Source organism: Varroa destructor, unplaced genomic scaffold (genome assembly GCF_002443255.2).
Source record: "Varroa destructor unplaced genomic scaffold, Vdes_3.0 BEIS01000005.1, whole genome shotgun sequence".
Classification (NCBI taxonomy): domain Eukaryota; kingdom Metazoa; phylum Arthropoda; class Arachnida; order Mesostigmata; family Varroidae; genus Varroa; species Varroa destructor.
This window is the reverse complement of record NW_019211458.1, coordinates 9,288,588-9,309,082: the sequence shown is the minus strand read 5'-3', so window position 1 is coordinate 9,309,082 and position 20,495 is coordinate 9,288,588. Positions and strand designations below refer to the sequence as shown.

The window sequence follows — 20,495 nt, the reverse complement described above, 5'->3', positions numbered from 1 at the left end:
ATCAATTGTAGTACTTTAAAGCCTTCTCCAATTTTGCGAGTCGTTTGTCTGGATGACAAAGACACTCCCAATGCAACAAATCAACATTTCGAAATATGTTTCTGGTTCTCGATACTAAACAACTGCGTCTTTAGAATCTCTGAGATTTCTGTGTAAATCATTATAGCATATACACAAGCTACCTTGTCACACTGAATATAACTATCCTTTCCAATAGTTTCAAACCGACCCAACCTGACAAAGACATTTTGAACGTGCTTCTGATGCGTTGCATGTTTAATCATGCATATTATTTTATAATCAAAATTGGCCTAGCCAATATATATGGTAATAGAGAAAAAGTGTCTATACCAATAGATGATAAAATTAAGATGCTGCCCGATTTGCAAACCGTTTAAATACATCTACGTGACGCCATAATAATTAAAAGAAAACTAGGTTTATAGCTCACATGTTTCTTTTCTGGGCTTTGACCGTAACAATTTATGCAGCGTAGTTTGCAGAACAAACGACTCAAAACAAGAAGCTTAAAAGAGGTCTATCAGTGAGTCGCTTGGTTGAATGGTCATAGAAAATCCACTAAATTACTCTAGTAAATAAGCTTATTTTCTTTCAGATATTAGCATTTCTAACCCAAGAATGAAACTATCTTTCCACTGATTCACCAAAACCCGTTTAGTCAGACTCGAAATCGGGAGTTCATCAGCACGCACACGTGTTTTTGAGCCTGTCTCAATGGTAAGAGAGTCATTATATTGCTCAATTGTAAGAAAAAGATATGATATGAAAAGGCATAAGGCATCACGCAACGAGTGCAAAAACGTACTTCATAATTTTATTGTGCACGTTGAAAGCTTACAGAAAAATTTGGCTGTACAGCTAATTCTAAATATAGTATGGCACCTCTGATGTTTTCTTTTGAAATCTATAGTAATTTTCTGAGCAGAAACCGACACATGAGTATACTGAGACAATTAAATTCTGTATTTGTTTAATTTAGTAGTACCTGTAATGATGTTCGATCAAAATAATTGCAAGCAAAAAAAAATTAAGAAACAAACGTTTGTTTATTACATTTTGTGTATTTTTGCTTACCTAGCCCGTTGCTATTACGGTACTAAATTTACCTATTCACACGCAAATCCTAAACGCGTCTCCAAGTGGCAGCACATCCTGCCCGTAGCCCTTGCGTAGTTCCTCATACGAAATCTTATTACCAATGCTCACCCATCAGGTGCAGGCTGTCCCAAAGGCAATTCCAGAGCGATTTATGCATCTAACCTTCAAGAGATCTACAACATTTGCAGTCTGCTTAAACTACCGCCACGTTGAAAAATCGCAGCATTAGAAGCTTTTCAAAGCTCAATGTCGTTGCCAAAAATCTCCGAAGTTACAAAATAAATTTCAGGTACGTCTACTTGATCGTACAGTAAGGACTTTTTTATACAAGATAACTTGATATTATGTTGTAGGTATCTCACAATGTAGGTTGCACGCCTGAATATGATGTGCGCTTTTGAAAAGTGATTTTGTAAAGAACTTGTATAATAAATAAACGCTTTTTTGTGAACATTTTTTAAAAAAAATCATCTCTAGAAATCGCTATTTTAAAGGCAAGTCTTATTTTAGCAGTTTTTTATATTTTCAGAGCGGCCATTATCTCAACTTGAACTTGACGCCAACAAAATTTCGCATGGTCTGTAAAACGCTATTTTACTAAGCTCTGATGTGCTGGCGTTGTTCAGGGTATATATATACAAAATTCGAGTTTGCAATCTTTGAAACCGAGCTTGCTTTAGTGAGAAGTTGTATCAGTCATCAAAAAAAACAGTGTGGCTCCATTTACGGCATTGACAATACATTTTACTAAGAGAAAACTTACAAAAGTTCCTGGGCGCAAGCGATAGTTGTTTTAGTCTACAGTTGTACATGCTATCCGATGACATTTTGTAATGCATAGAGGACCACCATACGACGCATTTTTTCATAAGAGAAAAAACACAATGATCAATTTTACGAGTCGTCTTCTTTGGGCTGCTATATATATATATATATACATATATATGTTGCTCTCAAGCTGCATTTTGACTGAGCTGCGATCAAAAATAGAATTGACTAGAATTTCTAGAATTGACGGTTTGTTACATGTTCTATTGCAAGTGATTTTGAATTTATTTGACAGCCATTGTTTCACTCATTAAAAATTTATAACATTAAAAACAATATTGAATCGGCGCAATAGGACAGTAAATTCTGTTAAGAACAGTGTTCGCAGATTATCGCATTAGTTAATAGAGATTAGTTTGGAACCACAGCAAATTCTTTCTATGTGTTTACAAACAATCTCCAGATAAATAAAGTTAATTTTGGTTAAAAATTAAAGACTACGATGAATAGAAATGTTGCAAATCTGTGGGGTAGACGTATGCCCGACGCTTGTCTCAAGCCCCACTGTAAATTTGTGATTTGATTGAAAGGTAACTTTCATAGCAATAAATTTCTGGTAGAAGTTGTGGCCCGCCACGCAGGAAAAGCGAATTTCATATATATATATATATATATATATATGTGTGAGAGGCGCTTAGGTACTAGGCAAAAACGTTTTACCCGGGAATCCCGTGTAATACTTTAGCAAGTGCAGGCCATTGGCGCACGTGAGCAATTTCGAGTAACATTTAGTGATAGAGCTTGGCGTGTTATAGTGGTTCTTGGGGAATATTTCTACTTCACGTCAGCTCACACGTGAAGTTTTTTCCTATCGTAAAAGTAAATGACGGCGCCTTTAATCCCTTGAGTTACTTATTGTTATGTATAATGAGACGGATATGTTGCGGATAATTAACTACTTTTGTAATGTTTTAGTTTTTTTTAATAATGCCTTAGTATCCTATAAACATTATGTTACCTAGTGCAACGCAACGGGATCATTCTACCATATGTGGCGATTTGCCATTGTAGTAATATGTATCAGTAAGCTTGAAGGCTTCTGTAGCTATAGGAAATTATATAAAATAATACGATTTGACTGTCCGGAAAATGCTCTACGGCTACATTTGATCATTCCGTTCATCTCCACTATATTGAATTACTTTAAGCACTGAAAAAGTTGATATGAAGTTAAAAAGTTTCGTGAAATATAATACATGCCTTTCGTACACCAACCATACGTTGATTTCTCGTTGCTCCTGAGCCCTTCTAATCGCCAAATTTAGAGGTATTCGTAGCCATTGGATCAACACTCACGATCGCGTGCTAAAAACCACTTATTAACACGTTGTTTAAGTACCAGGGCTAAGCCTACGTTTAGCCCTTTTTGCTTGCTCTTCTATCAACTGATTCAACTCCATGAAGGTGGCGAGGGTAATTCTGAAAGTACTCAATAAACCCATCCATAAAAAATCGGGTAAACCCATCCAATGTGCAAGAGACTAATCGGGTGCATTGATGCGTACAGTAAATCCACTGTAAGGTAGAGAGAGAGGAAGCTAAACGCTTCCAAAAACACGTTCTATACCCACATTCATCAGTGTCCCAGTTTCGCTTACTCTGTGTGCCTTTCTTACTCCTTTTCTCCTCTCCACCTAGTTCTCAGCCTTTATCTCTTTTATTTACAGGTAAAATCGATATATGTAAATAAATATTTCAATATTCAAAACTAGCTAGTGTCGTATTGCTTAACGAAATGCCCTGTCCTACGTCCGCACCCGAACAAGACCAATCCGATTAACAGATAGCTTAGCAACAGTGAAGGCTCTTCATGGAGATCGACGAGAATAAAAGGGGTCAATAATGAAAACGGGAAACAAGCGAAAGTTGAAAGGAGTGAGGTCGTAGAAAGGTCAGAACCATATGCCGCTCAATTTCCTGTCGCTCACGCTCGCTGTTACTGCTGCTCAGCGCTATGCTGAGATGGCCGCTCAAACGTTTGTGTATCTGCCTATGGCTCTATCTATGATTATACCAGTTCCCCTCAGATTCTTACGTTGTCATCCTTCTACTGTTCTTCCAGTTTCCCATGTGCAGTTCGCCGAAAAGATAACCGCCCGTTTATTTAATGTAGCAAAGAAAGAGTCGAAAAAGAAAGGACAGAAAGAGGGATGTAGTACGAACACCTACTAAAAAACAAACGCAGGCCGTAAAAAAAGAGGGGGAAAAAAGACGTAAAAGAAAAGAAGTCAAAACAAGGACAATAAAAGACTGCTGAAAATACTAACGTCCCAGAAGAGAGAGAAGGTCATAAAAGTTGATTTGATCAAGGAAATGCAATAGTAGTATTATAAAATGTTATATATTTATATGAAAATGTTCTCGAAAGTTGAGGAAAAAAGCGAATGTATCATTTCATCAGAACAACATAATAAAGCACTATGAAATTTTGAAAAATAAAGGCATCATGTAAATCACATATAGGCATGTACGTAAAAAGGACAAAATTTGGTCTTATATATATAAATATAAACAAAAAAATACGATACTGGAATAATTAAAAAAAGCATTAAAAAATAATTATAATTAGAATCTTATATACTATTCTCTTTTATTAAAGGAATATCAGCTTTTTGCAGATAGGGTATTACACTAAAACAATGTTATTCTAAATAGTGCATCAAAGCTGATGACACTAAAATGAAAATGATTAACAAGGGACTATATGGTTGCATAGGGCTTGGCTAAAATCAGATGATAGAATTTTCAATTCAGAAGAATCTGCAATTATCGTAAGTGTATCATCGAACCAACATATAGGCTCGTTCTCGCTCTTATGCTTTTCGACTTAGATACAAGAGGAACAGAACAGAGAACTTATATGGATAAACCTTGAGACTTTACCTAATGACGACGAAGAAACGAATCGAGGTAGTCGAGTGGACGTGGATCGTATATGTCACTATGGTAGTGTTATGCAAAGGTTGGATTCAAATAAATTCAATTCGAAATCAATCGATTCGACTTGTAAACGTTTTAAAGTTTCAGACCGCCATTTCGGTTTAAGAGGTGAGGCTTATTCTGAGTTTTTTTTTCATAAGTCGTGCACATCAATTGTCAGAGGTCAGAGGTATCTAATATTTCCACTAAACCTAAATCAGGGGCATAACGATCGCCAACGGCGTGCCCTACTAATGCTAAGGTGCATATTAGTGAACATAATCGTACGTTCCTACACGTTTTATTGAAAAGTATTGGCATCTACTGGCTGAAAAACAAACCCCTCCTTCGAGCCGCTACATTAGGCCTCCTAATGGAAGAGATTGTTATCAGGCTTAATGATGATGTTCTTCATTAATTTTTTGGGAAGAGCTGTATCGGCTTTAGCGTGAGCAGAGCATCCATTTATATTTACTATGATACCATTGCTAAATTTACAGGCGAAACGCGCGTAATCAGTGACAAACAACGTACTTGCCCTTGTAGTCTTCGACGCATTCAGCATCCGGGCTTAATTTCCTTAGATGAGGTCGTTATTACTTTGCCAATCCAAAAGGCCACATTTTATCGTGTGGAATAAACAGCTATCTACTAAGATGTTTATACTAGGTTGAAATGTAATTGAAACTGAAAGTTATATTTTGTTTATAAATGCCTTCATTTCTTTATCGCAAAAATTACTTCATTCCTTCCCGTGTTTTTCACGATATCATTTAACTCGCGAAAAAGGATTATTCTCTCGTAGTTCGTTGTAGATTAATATGGCCATGCTTACTTCAAGACTCACGTCAGTAGACTGTCGTTATTCGTAACCTTTCTTACTTGAATAACGAAAAAGATAAAATATCTAGATAACCGTTACTGTTAAAGGCGTACTCAAAATGAAACCCTAATGACTGCTGCTGCTACTGTTGTTATCAAAATATAGTCCGTCGAATCGATCTCGGAAAGCACCTAGGCATTGTTTCGAAATGATCTGATTGGCTTTTCGGCACTATTAGAAAGATCTAGGATTGCGAGAGTGAATAAAATCGTATCAAATTCTTCCATTATCAATTTCGTAACAGACAAGGATTGTCAGCTTATGTTTCAGTTAGTGACGCTCGTGCGATGTAACAAAGATCGGCGCGAAGTTGGCTATCATAACGTGGAGTGCCGACCTTAGGCAACAACGCATTAAACCGCGAATCTCGAAACGACACTGCTGTCTAGAAAGTTGCAGGTACGGCTTGCAGCCTTTCACGCAGCAACTGGGACCGTCATGGGGCGGCTTTCGATTGCATCCTAAGCTATATGAACGGCCATGCAGATATATACAAACCACTCTTAAGAACAAAAAAAATACAAAGCAAGAACATTCGCCGGCTAGAAATGCACGATTCTTCAAACAAACAGGCGAGACAGATATGGTGAAAAGGAAACTTCAGACCGAAAGTAATATCGCAGAGGGGCATGGTCTAGGTGGCTAACGCGCATCTCTTTGAGTGTGTCACCACAGTAGCCATAACCAATAAGCATGCTACAATATCGATTTAAATCCTAACATTGGCAAAAATTATCACCATATAATAGTAATAATAATAAGGGAAATAAAAAAAAATAAAGGGAAAATAAGGAAATAAAAATAGAGCAGATGGTGTTCTTATCAAGGCTAATGGTTGATTGTATGATTGGCATACCGTTTCATAATACCGTTGGATAAACTCTAGATAAATCCAGTAAAACTCACTCCTATTACATTTCCAATGTGGGCAACTTGTTGATGTTATGGCTGTAAAATGAATGAGTTCAGATAACTTGCTCACTTATGATAGAAAAAACTTGTAATACTAACATTGGCCGTGTTAAATTCTTTAAATATTTTGAGGCGGGAGCCAGTTTACTGTCATTATTTAGCTCGAAAAAGTCATTCACAAGTCTGTTCCCAGTAATTTTTTTTCTATATCTAGTTCGAACGTTAAACATTCAAAGTTTGACCAATTTAAGTTATTTTAGTTCCACCCTCAGCAACAAGGCGACCAAGTCATTTCAGGAATTTGGTGGCACCGATGTCACTGCTGCTGTGGTTTCCAGAAGCGTTGTCTCATTTAAACCTCTAGCGCTGATAGAGGAAGATATCTTTTTTTCGTTTTGTGCTCGAATGGTGTGAAAACCGCGCCATTGCTGGCCCGCCTACTCTCTGCATCTTGTGCTCTTCATCCTCTTTTTCCTTTTGTCCCTTCCGTTTTCATTTCAACATTGAGAGAGACAGGGAGGTTAAAGGGTGCTACAACAACAGAAAAGCCTATCCAAGCCGCAAGAACATTGGCGACGTTAGAGACGTAACGGGCTTCTTGGAACGAAAAAATAGTAGAGTAGTGAGACGCAAAACATAAAATGAGCACGAAGCCTGTGCAGAGTTCGAACCGTGCAGGGGTGGCGAGCTAGAGGAAAGCAAACGAAAAACTCTGGCTAATGGCAGAATGGGAAAAGTCACTTTCTGCTGCTGCTGCAAATTGAGTCGGGTTGAAACGACAAAAACGGCGTTTCCGTTAACTGTAAGTTGGATGTACTCCGTCGCACACCCCCGTTATGATTGTCGGCATCCTGCCGAGTAGATCCGCCCCGGGAGGGAAAGGGCTAGAGAAACAGAAAGAAAAAATGTTAATGGCAAGCAAACACTAGCGGCTTAAAGGCGAGTCGCGTAAAACACCGCTTCACACATGGTTAGAAAAAGAGGGGGAGGGTATATATACAGAAAGAGAAATTCTTGACACAACAAGAATAAAAAGTTACGAATAAACCGCAGGTAGAATTAATACATATATAAATAAAATCTGCCACAAAACGTATTTGCTAATGGTCGCGATGTGTATACCATTGCACGCAGTCGCTTTCATTTTTATATTCTACTCCAGTAGATTTAATATTCGAATGATCCGTCTGAATTGATGTATAATCAAAGTGGAGGAAGTTTCCTCAGATGAAAGCTGGCAACGACTTTTTCCTATATCGTGTACAGTGTAAAGTAACTTGTGTAGGCGTGAAAATGCGGGGAGCTAAAATTAAAAAAGCACAGCAATGGGCTTAAAAACTATCGGAGATCCCATAATAGGCACCAGTTTGCTAATGGTGCTACTGAGGGAAATTTTGGCGAATTAGCGGACCAGAATACCTACATGCTTCAATGCAAAGATGAAAGATGTCCGTATACGACACTATATGATATTTCTTCTATTTATTCATAATGCATTTTTCAGTTGGACTGCCATCAGAGGTTTCAAGAAAAAATAAAGATATATTATCGAATGCCTTTAAAGGCTCCACAAGCAACATCAGTGCTTGAATCATTCTTGGGGTTTATGTGTATTCCTATATTAACAAAACAAGAACAACACCGAGAATAATAATCAAATGCAGATATATTTGTGCGTGCTACGTTGCAGATCAAGAAATGCAGGGGCCAAAGCATGTATCTACATACAAATACAGTATCTACATACTAACTAGGCGTTTCTTATTTATCTCGTATTTGACTGGGAAATTACAAAAAGAAGCGTGATAATATAAAGTATATCTACCAACAAAGGTCAAATTGAGGCTAAAAGAAAACAAATCAAGTCGAAAGGTATCAACTATAGAAAGAAAAGGCCGTAATAGTTCTTTTTGAGGCAAGCTATCGAATGAAATCGATTTCGGATTACTGTTCTATTGAACAGATTCCGTTGACGCTTGAAAAACAAGAGCATTTCGAAAAAAAAGATGAGCAGAGACAGTAGGTGCGATAACCTTTGCCAGGAACTCATATCTTTACACTTCTAGAACCGAAGAAGCCGGTTCTAAAAGAAGCCTCTAGATACCGTATTAACTAGTAAATATAAAAAAATAGATTGTATGGCTCTCTCTCTCTCTCTCTCTCGAGGTATTTAGATGAATTACAAGATCGACTGCGTCAACAACCCAGACTTGGGAATTAGAAAAACTGCAAATATTATATATCTGGGGAAAAGTGTACGCTTTCAGTAGAATTAAGTGAGATATGTATATATCACAGTTAAATTCTTCCTCAATTGGCATTTAAGGAAGTTTTCCGCGAATATCCACGCTGAATATTATGTCACCGCTTTGAATTAATCATAGCAACTAGCAAAGTAGACGAGCTTTGCAATCGAGTTTTAAAGTGTATACGAAATTGACTAGAGACGGTGGCTTATATTTTTGGAAACTGAGATTCAGAAATCAAGAGTAGCTTAGATCCCTTAGAATGACTAGATCAATGCTCATAGAGCGATGCTGCTTTATTCTTACAACAGCCGCACACAAGTTGCTTCATAAATGAACAACTGCTGTACTTCAGGAGAGACAGGTGCCTTGTAAAATATCCCTTATCTTACATCCGAGGCTACATTGACATCAGCTTCAGCAAGCATCTTTTTGAGGACTGAATTCACTCAGATTTAAACGCCTTATAAACGACCTGACAACGCTGGCATCTCTACGAACTTTTGGTGAAATCCATACGGGTTCATCGCCAAACTTAGGTGCTATACCAAATATCGGTGTGAGCAAACATTTAGAAACATGTAATAGTCTCTAGCGGACACCAACAATAAGTGTTTTGTACTTCAGAAGATACTGTTGAAACAGGCTGAAAAGACCACAGCTCTATCATCGTAACGCCGAGTACACAAAAGGAAAAAAATACTGGACCTAAGGACTAACATATTTTTAGCGCCGTTTACTTTTAGTCAACTGATTCTCTTTGAGCTTTAATTGGTCCAGCAGGTAATCCATGGAGCTACGAATTGATAAAGCTACTTATTCTAAAAAACACAAGCTTAACAAAAAATTTTCCACTGAGCTGTTGTCTGTGTTCTCGGAAAAACATAAAGAGATAAGAAAGACAACAGTTCCGCATTGAAAGCTGAGTCGTGTTTCAACTCAGAATGGCGTTTGTGCCACATGTTAGAATATTTTGTACAGCACTGTTCATGGATTTTCTACATGCTTTCTATGTGCTTTTAAAAAAAATAAGAATAGGTCACCTACAAACTATAGCATAAGGTGTGTATACAAAATGCTCCAATATGCCCGGTGAATTTGTTCTAGGCAAAACGCTTTGAAAATATATGAAAAAGAACCTCTGTCTTGGTGCCAATCGAATAGCTAAGGACTCGTAATTTCCTTCTACAATATAGAAGTTAGTAGAATAGTTGATCTAACTGCGTTCGGCGGAAAGTTGTACGACAAAAATTCATATAATGAACGATCATTTTACAGAGTCAGAGTTTCACTTGAATGGTCGCGTTAAGAAATACAATTGGCTATATTGGCGCCCCATGGACGATAATAATCAAATCGCCAGGCCTTGACAAAAACATAGTTTGCTATGCTATTATGCCTTTCATATATGTGCAATGCTCGTTTGGGCAGTTCCCGCAAGCTTTAGAGCCAATTAGCCCAGGTCAGGTTATAGGAAGGTGAGAGCACGTAAATAGAACCTTGTTCGTCCTAGGTAAAAAGATATTTTCTCCATTAGAACAATCTATACAATAGATAACGGGCCTTTTCGGAGAAAAGTCGTTTAACAATCAAAACTTAATTTTCTCCAGCAACTTGGAAATCTTCGTAACGATGAGTCAGTAATAGTTCGCATGATCAAGCAAGCAAGCAATAGGACTAGCATTTTGCGGGAATAGTTTTCGATTAACACTGAACATCTTTACGTAACATTGAGCCTAATATTAACACAAAGCCACAGCTAGTGAAATCTGTATATACACATTTATTTCAGTATACACTTAACCCAGCATTTCTTTCATGACAATCATTGGCCGGTCTCTTGTCTTTCATATACAAAGTGAATTCACTATTGTGAATACACAACTACTAATGCTGTATCGCTTAATCAAGCAAAACCCACTTACAATAGTAGTCATTTAAATGATCCATATCAGTTACAAGGTAAATTATAATATATGTTGTTACGGATTACCTATAATCAACCTGATACTGCAGGTCCGTTAATATTTTTTTTATATGACCGGGGATTTTTCGATAACAGTCTGAACGCATGAGTCACTCATCAGTGAAAACTTCTTCAACAACCGAGTTACACGGCTAAGTTTAATCAAGCAAAATAGTTTCTGACATTTAATTCCACGAAGGGAAAAACCTACGTATCCTACCACGAAAGGGTTGCCGTCGTTGTGCTCTATAAAGATATAGCTTATTTTTTTTTACTAGTCATCATCATTTGTTATCAAGGTACAAACGTATTTTTCGTAAAAAGGTCAGCATAGGGTTGCAGGTGCCAGATGTTCACCCCTTTCATGTACTATGCGTAGCGTTCGGTTAAGTTCTTTTATAAGTTGTTTGACAAACTGGATTCTGAATTCTACGAAGTCGCGATTCAATGAACGAACGAGGCTTTTTCTCCAGCTAACATTCACTCAATAAATTTTTTAATACAATAAATTATCGACCGCACCCTTTCACATCCACTCACAAACACTATTTAGTCATTGCTTATTCTATATTCTTAAATTACAGTGCCGCCTACCGCTATGTTCAGCTAGCAGATATGAATATATACTGAACTCTTACAAAGCGATTCGAGATCTAATAAAACACGTTCAAGCTAGTTTGAGCCTAATTTTTATAAACGTTTCTTTTCAGAAGAATATTTTTCGCTAAAGAAGAGCAGAATGCCTCAAAGCGGAGTTTCTCCAGATCTAAACGGCTTGGTGACGTAGGTTATACCTGAATATATCTGTAGAGATTTATTATATGGAAATATTCATTATATTCTGATAAAAGGTGTATATTGTTTAAATACATCGCGACAACAGAGTCGAGATTGACATTGCGCTTTGCCGACAAATTTGTTTTGCCTTTTCTATTCAGGAGTCAACCTGCATCGTGGTAGCCTCATCAGTAAGACCCTTTTTACGATGATATTCATCCAATTCTTTGTCGAGATCCTCCTTAGTAATCGCAGGTCGACCTTGCGACCTCGAACGTGCCACCGCGCCACCTCCACTGTTGCGTGTCATTGGACGCGTAAAGGATCGCGACCGTTGTGGACGATTAGTACCTAAAATAATGTCGTTACTAATATCACGTAAAAGACATCAAACTAGCAGAAAAATGTTTCCTTCACAAAACTGTGTTGCTTTCCTAACTTATTCACCATTTTCGTTCCATTTAATTTCATACAAATTATGGAGTATTTGTGTATTACTAACTTCGATATGGCTTTCCTTAGAGTGCTATATCAGTTTACGTTACAGGAGCTAATAGATTATGCGGGCACAAAAAGAGCTATTATTAGAATTTAAAAAGCCCAAGTGGAGTAGGAAAAATAATTTTTGTTATCTATGTTTATTTTTTTTTAAGGGAAAAAAGAGCTTATGAAAGAAAAAAACTCACCTCCTGGTCCTGCGCCTCCTCCTCCTCCCCTGTTAAATCCCCGTCCACCGCGACCACCTCCCCTGGCTCGTTTCACGAATAAATTTCCAAATCCAGCGAAATTGTAACCGCCTCCGCTGTTCTTAAATGGTGGTCTGCTTCGGACTCCGAGGCGACTCTTGATACCACCGCTTTGCCGCTTTTTAAACACATCTTGGTCAACCCACTCATCATCATCATCATTATTGTCATTTTCTGAACCAGATGAGTCTCTCATTAAAGGATTATCGTATTTCCGTTTGCTATTATCTCGAGCTCCGCTCCTGCCTCTCTGATCAGCATATGTTCGAGGGCTAGTACCTGCACGAGACCTTCCTCCATAACCGCCATGCCTTCCACTGTAACCTCTATAGTCTCCGCGTGGTCTCGTACTTGGCCAGTAATCTCGATATTCACGCTTCGGGTTGGTATGACTATCTAGTCGACGTGTTACGGGTACTCGATCCAGTGTATCGGCATATAACGAAGATGATGAAGGCGCATCATAGTCTCGATGACCGCTGTCAGAGCCAAAATATCACAGTTAAGCCTAACATACTAAACAAAAATTACTATATTTAAACCTTATGAAAAATTATGTTAGATTTGTTTTAAATATAGCGGATCCATGCAACTAACTGTATTTCGATATCAAAAATATAGAACTTTGTTGAGTCATATGATCGGCCAAAAACTGTCAATTCATTCAATAGAATAGTTTAAATATTTACATCGATGTAAACTCTTCCGGGTGCATGCATAAAGCCTAATTTGACAAGAACTAACCCTTGAATGACGTCACCATATGTGAGATCATATCGACTTTTACGGCCACCCTGTGCTCCTCCACTGTACTCTCGCCACGAACTTCCGCTTCCACTTCTTCCACCATTACTTCCGCCCCCAGAACCGCCCGATCCTCCATGATACAGTAACGCACGATAGTCGGGCACAATCATACTCTCTCCGTATCCTTCGCTACATCGCCTGAAATTGTAATTGTAATCGTGTTGCATTTTATAAATATCGTGCTTTGATATAACATCAATTGATTCAAGCAGAAAACCGTCAGGCCGCTTATACAAGCGCGGAACACTCAAAAGAGACGTACTTAAAAAAGCTGTGTCTGCACAATAGTATGCCAAAGAATATTTCTGTCATTTTTCCGAAGCAATGGCTTTTACACAAGAGTAAAGCCTAGTAGCTAGACGTCACCTACGTTCAATCTTTATATCTTAAAGATAACATGTTCATCCTACATTAAAGGTGTAGATTAAAATCTATTTAGGGTCCAAATATCCAATATAAATAGGAGAGACGTTGCAATTGTTGTCGGCTCGAAAATCAGTCTAATATTTAATTAGATTCGTTTGTTTCTACATAGCTTTGATATTTACATTATACTATAGAATGCTATAGTGTACGATTATATCTACTGTTATACATAGCAGCTTACCCATAAGTAGGAGCCATTCTGTGAGGTTCTGGAGAGTACCTATTGCTTCTTCTAGGTGGTTGCGGAGATGGTGATTTTCGCCTAATTTGACTTTCAATGACTCTTTGTAGGTTGTCCAATTTTCGAGATAATTCTGCAGTGTCCGCACCTCCTAATGTTTACAGTGGAAGTAAAAAATGGAACAGATTGACATTTTTATATAAAACTGATTCCGTAGACCAAACATATATAGGGTGTAATAATTGATTTTGAAGGAAAACTTAATGAAACAATGCGTACGTATCGCACCTACAACTATGACTCTAATGATAAACTAAAATCTGAACTAATTTCCCAGTAAAGTCCAAGATAATTTAAACTCAACACGAATTCTACAGCCTACAAACGTAACACGCCACAATATAAAATGAAATAAATCATACCCTATGTAAGCTTATTGTGAGTGTATAGTGATGACTTTTTTGTGCAACGTACTGAACGCTAGTAAATGCACAGGTGTAAATATTATAAACTTACCGTTTCTGCGAATGGCGTCCTCTGTAATTCGTGTATGAAGATCATTCCTCAACATTTGAACACGCGCATGCTGCTGCTCACTGTACTGGGTGAACCTGAATCAAAAACGACAAATTATACAAAAATAGATAATGATATAAAAGGGAAAGGATTTTTTCAAGAAAATAAGTTCGTCAATTAGGATTTCTTGTGGCTCCTTAACAAGGCTGGGGTAGAGTATTGAAAGTGTGAACAAAAAGTTAAATGCATTCATCTTTTGTTACGACCTCATCGTACACGTTTTTTTTTTTTGTTTATTCCGTGTTAAAGTATGTGTTTACAATGGTGACAGAAATGTACATCGTCCCTTAATAAGTGCAAGGTGGCAAAAACACGCTTGCTATAAACGAAGCTAGGTTTAAGACAATCCTGCATTTATGACTAGATTATTAGTTTTTTTTGCCTTTTACAACTAAGTATACTTGTTTCTATTACAATGCGGTTAGACCATTTGTTATCTCTCTTATATCATATATTATCTCTATTTCAACTGAATAGATCACATGCGCTTTCAAAATAACTGGAATGGCCGATTAACAATGCAATTTTTTATAGCTCACCATGTGTTTTATTTGATACATTTCAAAGATAAAACAGTATGCTCTATTTAATTTAATACAATAAGAACGACCCAGCTACATTGCAATGGGTCAACAGCCCGAACTTGATCGTTGCTAGGACGCTATGTAATAAATCCATAGCAAAATGAAGAAAATCGATAAAAAATAAATGATAACCACATATTACTGAACTTATCTCTTGGAAAAGACGATTTGTTCTATCCAAACGAGAGACGTACTCATTCGCCAAACTTAGTTAAATTTTGTAATATATATAAAAAAAAAGTACGCATACAGAATAGCGCTTGGCTAGGTTAGAGACTTCGATACGACCATGTAATATTATACACTGCGCTTCCTATAGCAGATGAACAAAAAGAGTAATCCACTACGAAGGACTACCCGATAAAGTATCGTATACAATCTGAACATCGTGTTAGCGTCAGTAATTAACGACAGCTTTGTTGACGAACTATAAGAACGTAATAGAGCTACAATGCACCACAAGCGTAAGAAATATAGTAAACTGATACAATGAACATAATAAATGATTCGCTATAGAAAGTGCACTCGTCGACAACGGCAGACGACGCCAGTACTGGTTCGATGCAGCGGGCGGCGACACTAACTTGAGCGCTGACACCGGCTGACTGCATTCACTCACAATTTTTATTTCTCATCTATCAAATGTCGTTATGCTCATCCTCGTACCTTTCATTCAGGGTCATTCGAGTCTGAGATTTGAGCACTATTTTCGGTATGGCAACCATGTCGGCTGCGACTGAATCCCAAGGTGATCACTGCCTTGTGATGAGCAACGCCACAAACTCACTGTGATGATCCTCTTTATGAATGCCAGAAAGAGCTAAGCAACGTAGCGCAAGCCGTAACAATTCGTGCGCAGTTTCTTTTAAAATTAATTTCTGTTTCTGTCAACGGTGGAAGCAAATGCCAACACAAACAGTCGCTCTTGTTTGACCGTCGTCGACGTTCCACTCGCACTAACGTCTTCGCTGACTAAAGCAGAGCACCACTGATCTAATCAACACTATACTCAGCACTAAAGCTATAATTATTATTATTATATTATTATTTTTTCAAAGATACTGAAGCTACGAGGGATGAGTACCACATTACAACAACACAGAGAAGAATAGAAACTTGCTTAGAGATTCGTCTGCGCCGTCGATTGAGGGACACACGAAGCCCTTCTCTCCGGCCGGGCAGAGCCAAAACACTGCCTGCATGCTTTTTTGTGGTAGGCCTTTAAGTTACGGCAGCGTAAGGATAACCGGGAGCGGTGCAGGTAACTACGGGTGGGCTGGAGCTCAGCTGGACAACCGTGACTGTCAGTCTATATCCGGATGTGGAAATGCTCCGATGCATTAACATGCATTTTAACTGGTAATTTTATTTACTGGTAGATCATTTCACAGCTTTTTTTTAATTTAACTGAAGCTTAGGAAGCTTTTCGATTGTAAGCGAGGCAATAGCATTGCGTATAAACAACCGATGCATTCATCCTTCCTTGTGTTGACTTGTTGAGAAGGCCGTTATGATGAGAAAGATTCGATGGAAAGGGATAACGGGAGAGGGCGTCAGGCAAATTTAATTTTTTGGCGCGCAGAAACCCGTCTTCGTCGCTCCGTTTGTTGTTGGCAGCTGGAAGAAGAAGGGACCCGCTCTGTTCATGGTTCGCCGCTCTCGCCGGCTCACCCAGTTGATGCATCGCTTTGTTGTTATCATAGTGGGCCAGTGTGCTTGTCGTGCAGATCTCCTTCTTCTTCATCGTCGTTGTCGTCGTCGAGGTCCTGAGCGCGTATAGTTATGGAATTATCGTACATAGTGCAGCCGTACGGCTGGTAATAGCGGAGCTCTTATGGCGAGGAGGCTAACGCGTAGGAGAGGGCAGCCGATAGTGGCGGCGAAGCCCGATCTTCAGTTGTAGCAGTTCGTTGGTGATGCTTTTTGATGGCTGGTGAAAGATTTGTAGCAGTGTCGAACGAACAAAGTTTGTCCTCTCACAGCTTCACGGTTATTGACGAAGGAAAATTAAAGAGAGTTTTGTAACAACGGCAAATTTGAAACCACATCGTCATCGTATAGTGTGCGACTGTCGATATGCAATCATTCATATAATTTGCACACGCGCAGCTCCAGACCGTAATGGCTTAAGCAAATCGATGCACCGAGAGATAGAAAGAGAACTGTCAGTGTCACGTTAACCCGGTAAGCGTCGTTAAAGGACACCGAAACGGAAGAAAAAGTGTGTGAGAACGTGCTCGTGGATGCAACTTATCGACACAGAGCCTATATTGAACCTTTATGTATAATTGTTGTATTCCAAGAGGATAACTATATAAATTTACAGCTAGTGTGTACACATCGCACTTAGGACAACTTGTCAAGCATAAGGAAGACGAGGATCTGCCGATTGAAGCTTGTGAATATACTTCTAAATTGCATCTCTATCGAAAGATAGAAAGATATAGTTACGTTCGTGATCGCAAACGAACTACTACTTGCTTCGCTGCAGGCACTGCAAAGGCCACACGAGAGTCCAGGAGGCCAACGACATTCATTCAGCATCAGGTTGGTGACTCCGCTCAGACTAGTGGATTGGGATTGAACAGAAATGTAGTGATGTCAAGTTAGTAACTCTGCGGGTGTTACGGTATGCAATGAAAATAAACGTTAAGTTAGATAGCAGATAACTTTGTTAGTTTTACTGGCCAGCACAACAACAGTCGCAGTGGCTAATCGAAACGCAAAGTTGTTTGTGATTAGCATAATTCCTTTAAGAAGGACTTCTAATAACTATTAAAGCCATACATTGTTACGAACATGGCGGTCGCCCGTTTAGGTTCGTCAAAGGGCTCTGTATGCATGAGCTTCTTGGATTTAGTGATGCAGCAGTAATAGTACTGGCCACAATAACGGATAGAAAGCGACAGGAGGCTCTTGTTTCGTTGCCTGGTCTATTTGACGTACGCAACGATTTGGTTACGTTTCGAATAAAATAGACAAGCGCATTTGAAGGACAGCTGTCGGCGATGTTGGATGGCAGCAGTCAGTCACTGGAAATGCTGTTTGTGGCAATGTCGATACTAAACGTGCGGAATTGAATTGCAACTGCTTAGGCTGTAGCCGCGCTAGTCTTGGTGAAGCGTTTGAGAGTTGCGAACGTTAAGTTGGGGTAGGGTGACGAAGGAGGGGTCTGTTTTTTTTTGCAAAATTCCGTTCGGTTGTTTACTCTGCCTGGGACCCTTGTGTGAGAGTCTGAAACAGATGACAGGTTTAGGAAGGGCGACGGGCGGAATTAACGCCTGGCAAGGATTCTCTTGAATGGGTGTTGCCTCCATGAGGCCGTGGCCGACAAAACGATCGAAGAAGATGAACTATTCATATAACTACTTTTCATAGACGATGGCGATACTGTCCTGCTGATGATATTATTTATGGCGATGATTGCAGACATAAGAGTAATAGTCAAAGCGATTTATCTCTAAAACGTTTTCTTTCTGCTTTTAGAAAACGTTGCGTTGAATTGACACTGCTTATTTCTACCCTTCTAGTGGGTGGGCGGAGTACGATACCAACACTACAGTGCTGTCATTTGTTGCTTTTATTTCTTGCCATAATAATCACTTCTATGTATAATATATCATTACCTGCAGGGCTGTACACGGCTCTTACGACCGATTCGCGTGCGGTTTTGCTGCTCGGCACGTAAATACGTACGACACGTTTGTTGTAAATTACGTTAATGCTATTCTTCATTAAATTATTCGTGAGCGACTAATATAACTACTAGTGCCACCCTCATCAATGCATCCTCATTGCGTGCAGCGGTCCGAACGTCCCGGCGGATCGGTGTCAACCTTATTTCGGCTGGCTGTACCCCGTAGACGTATTGCGCTGCAATTGAAAAGCAATCGCTATATCGTAGTATCGGTATCTGTAGCGCGCGAAACGACTGATGACCACAATAGGTAGCTATTGTATTTATTCAGGGTTCGACCTGGCCATAGGCGCTGCGTTAAGGACACGCGTCGGGTTCTGTCGTGCAGTGTAAAGTTAATTTAGTGCAGCATCGTAATCAGCCGGCTATTTTTAAGCGTTTGTGCTATGACTGTTATATAGCGAATAGACAGCGTATTTCCATGCTTCGCTGTCAAAATAGTGATTGGCCTAGAAAAAAAATGGCTAGCGCGAAAAACTCAATGCCTCTATGCTCGTTGCTTCGACTATGCAAATAGTTAGCTTATCCAATTCAGCTTGGAGTTTGTTACGAATTGATATACTATGGCCTGCCGATAAACAACGACCCGTGATGACTGGAAATACCGATTTTTTACCATGAAAGGACGTACCTGTTATGAGATTGAATCTCAAAAAAGTGAATAACAGCAGCTATAATCGGGTCAATAAGGGCGGGTCAGTCTAGCTAAACCATTGATAGTCACATTAATAATACTATTCAATGTCTATCATATCGCTTCTAGCGCACTTTGCTGGTTGTTACTGGATCGTCACAACTCTCAAAGAACAATCGTAGGCCAATCGCGTTCCTCCAGCCTAAACTCTTAGAACTTTTTTACCTCCGATTCGTTTTTTGGTTGTCGTTCTTGGATCGTAACTACTTCCCCATTGGCGTGTCTTCGCTTTCCCGACGCTGTCTGTCGCCGGCTTGTTTGTTTGTCTCTGTGTAAGACTGCGTCGTCTCCCATTTCTGATTTGGTGGCACCTTCTGGGGTTGAGCCGCCAGTGCTAGTGGCGATCTACTGGACTGGTGAGCTCCTCGCCTTGCCGAATGGAAGAGTCCGTTCGCAGTCATTTAACACCAATGCTGCTAGCGGCAGCATAAGCAGCCTGTTGCTTCTGCTGGTCGCCCGCTCGGCCGCTGGGTCGGTCCCCAGTTCAGTTCAGCTGCTTGGCCAGCTCCCGTCCCGAGCGACGTTTACACTTTTTGGCGCTGGGTAGGTCGCCAATAGTCGCCGCGCTGTGAGCGTGGCTACGGGTTGAACGCTATCGACTGTAGTTCGTTGACGCTGTGAGCTACCCGGCCTCTAAGATCTCGCTATTTCGCTCCTTCGATTCGAGTAGTGGGGTCTCGTTGCATTCGTTCTGAACAACATCACCACCACCACCACCACCACCACCACCACCACCATCATCAAGTGCAGCAGCAGCAGCAGCAGCGATGAAGGAAGACGAAATAGCTTGTTAGAGTTGTCGTCGTCGTCGTCGTTAATGTTGTCTTTGCTCGCTAGCCAGGGGGTGGAAGCAGTTAGCTGGCGGACGAAGATAGGGCTAACGATAGAGAAGCGCGTTTTAATCTTGGCTTATGAAATAAAAAAAAACAACATACAGAAACAACGATTAGGAAAAAGTGCGCTTCGAAAAAAAGTGGAAAGACTTGATGATTACGATCTTAACAATATCGTCCGCGATACATAGACAAATATATAATGGAAGCGGTGAAGCTCGTTTACGCCAATGAGCTTTTAGCATTTTTAGGAGGAAAAATTGTAATGTAAATGTTTCAAGGTAACCGTTGTAAAACGACC

At 39.4% G+C, this 20,495-nt stretch overlaps 2 protein-coding genes and 1 long non-coding RNA gene across 7 annotated transcripts in view; 2 read left to right on the top strand and 1 right to left on the bottom strand.

The window, feature by feature from the left end:
* Window positions 1-616: 616 nt before the first annotated feature.
* LOC147755253 (uncharacterized) lies at window positions 617-4,372 on the top strand. The gene is made up of 4 exons (XR_015328594.1): window positions 617-738; window positions 1,235-1,408; window positions 1,649-1,696; window positions 4,010-4,372. It is a non-coding gene; the product is annotated as an uncharacterized LOC147755253 (long non-coding RNA).
* A 6,295-nt stretch (window positions 4,373-10,667) lies between these two features.
* Window positions 10,668-16,084, bottom strand: LOC111251809 (uncharacterized). Of its 2 annotated transcripts, none has more exons than XM_022808837.2 (6): window positions 15,637-16,084; window positions 14,327-14,421; window positions 13,811-13,961; window positions 13,141-13,341; window positions 12,337-12,875; window positions 10,668-12,001 (listed from the first exon to the last, which is right to left on the bottom strand). In XM_022808837.2, the coding sequence occupies exons 1-6, from the start codon at window positions 15,693-15,695 to the stop codon at window positions 11,808-11,810; spliced, it is 1,239 nt and encodes a 412-aa protein (XP_022664572.1). In that variant the 5' UTR covers window positions 15,696-16,084; the 3' UTR covers window positions 10,668-11,807. The 2 variants fall into 2 exon arrangements, with proteins under 2 accessions (XP_022664572.1, XP_022664573.1); XM_022808838.2 differs by lacking the exon at window positions 15,637-16,084 and adding an exon at window positions 15,259-15,515.
* Window positions 16,085-16,596: 512 nt separating this feature from the next.
* The window catches only part of smash (smallish), an 86,272-nt gene continuing 82,373 nt past the window's right edge, over window positions 16,597-20,495 (top strand). For 2 of the 4 annotated variants that reach the window (XM_022809515.2, XM_022809511.2), the window contains exon 1: window positions 16,599-17,517. The gene's annotated coding sequence lies outside the window, so the exon portion shown is untranslated. Of the gene's footprint in view, window positions 17,518-20,495 lie in introns of all 4 variants that reach the window. The other 2 variants (XM_086991670.1, XM_022809514.2) reach the window with 2 other exon arrangements.

Excerpts from the sequence above, each read along its gene's own strand:
- LOC111251809 (XM_022808837.2), bottom strand. The coding sequence starts at position 15,695 with ATGGTTGCCATACCGAAAATAGTGCTCAAATCTCAGACTCGAATGACC. Across the intron at positions 13,342-13,810 it reads AGAATGGCTCCTACTTATGG|GCGATGTAGCGAAGGATACG; the intron begins GTAAGCTGCTAT and ends TTACAATTTCAG. Across the intron at positions 12,876-13,140 it reads TATGGTGACGTCATTCAAGG|CGGTCATCGAGACTATGATG; the intron begins GTTAGTTCTTGT and ends TGGCTCTGACAG.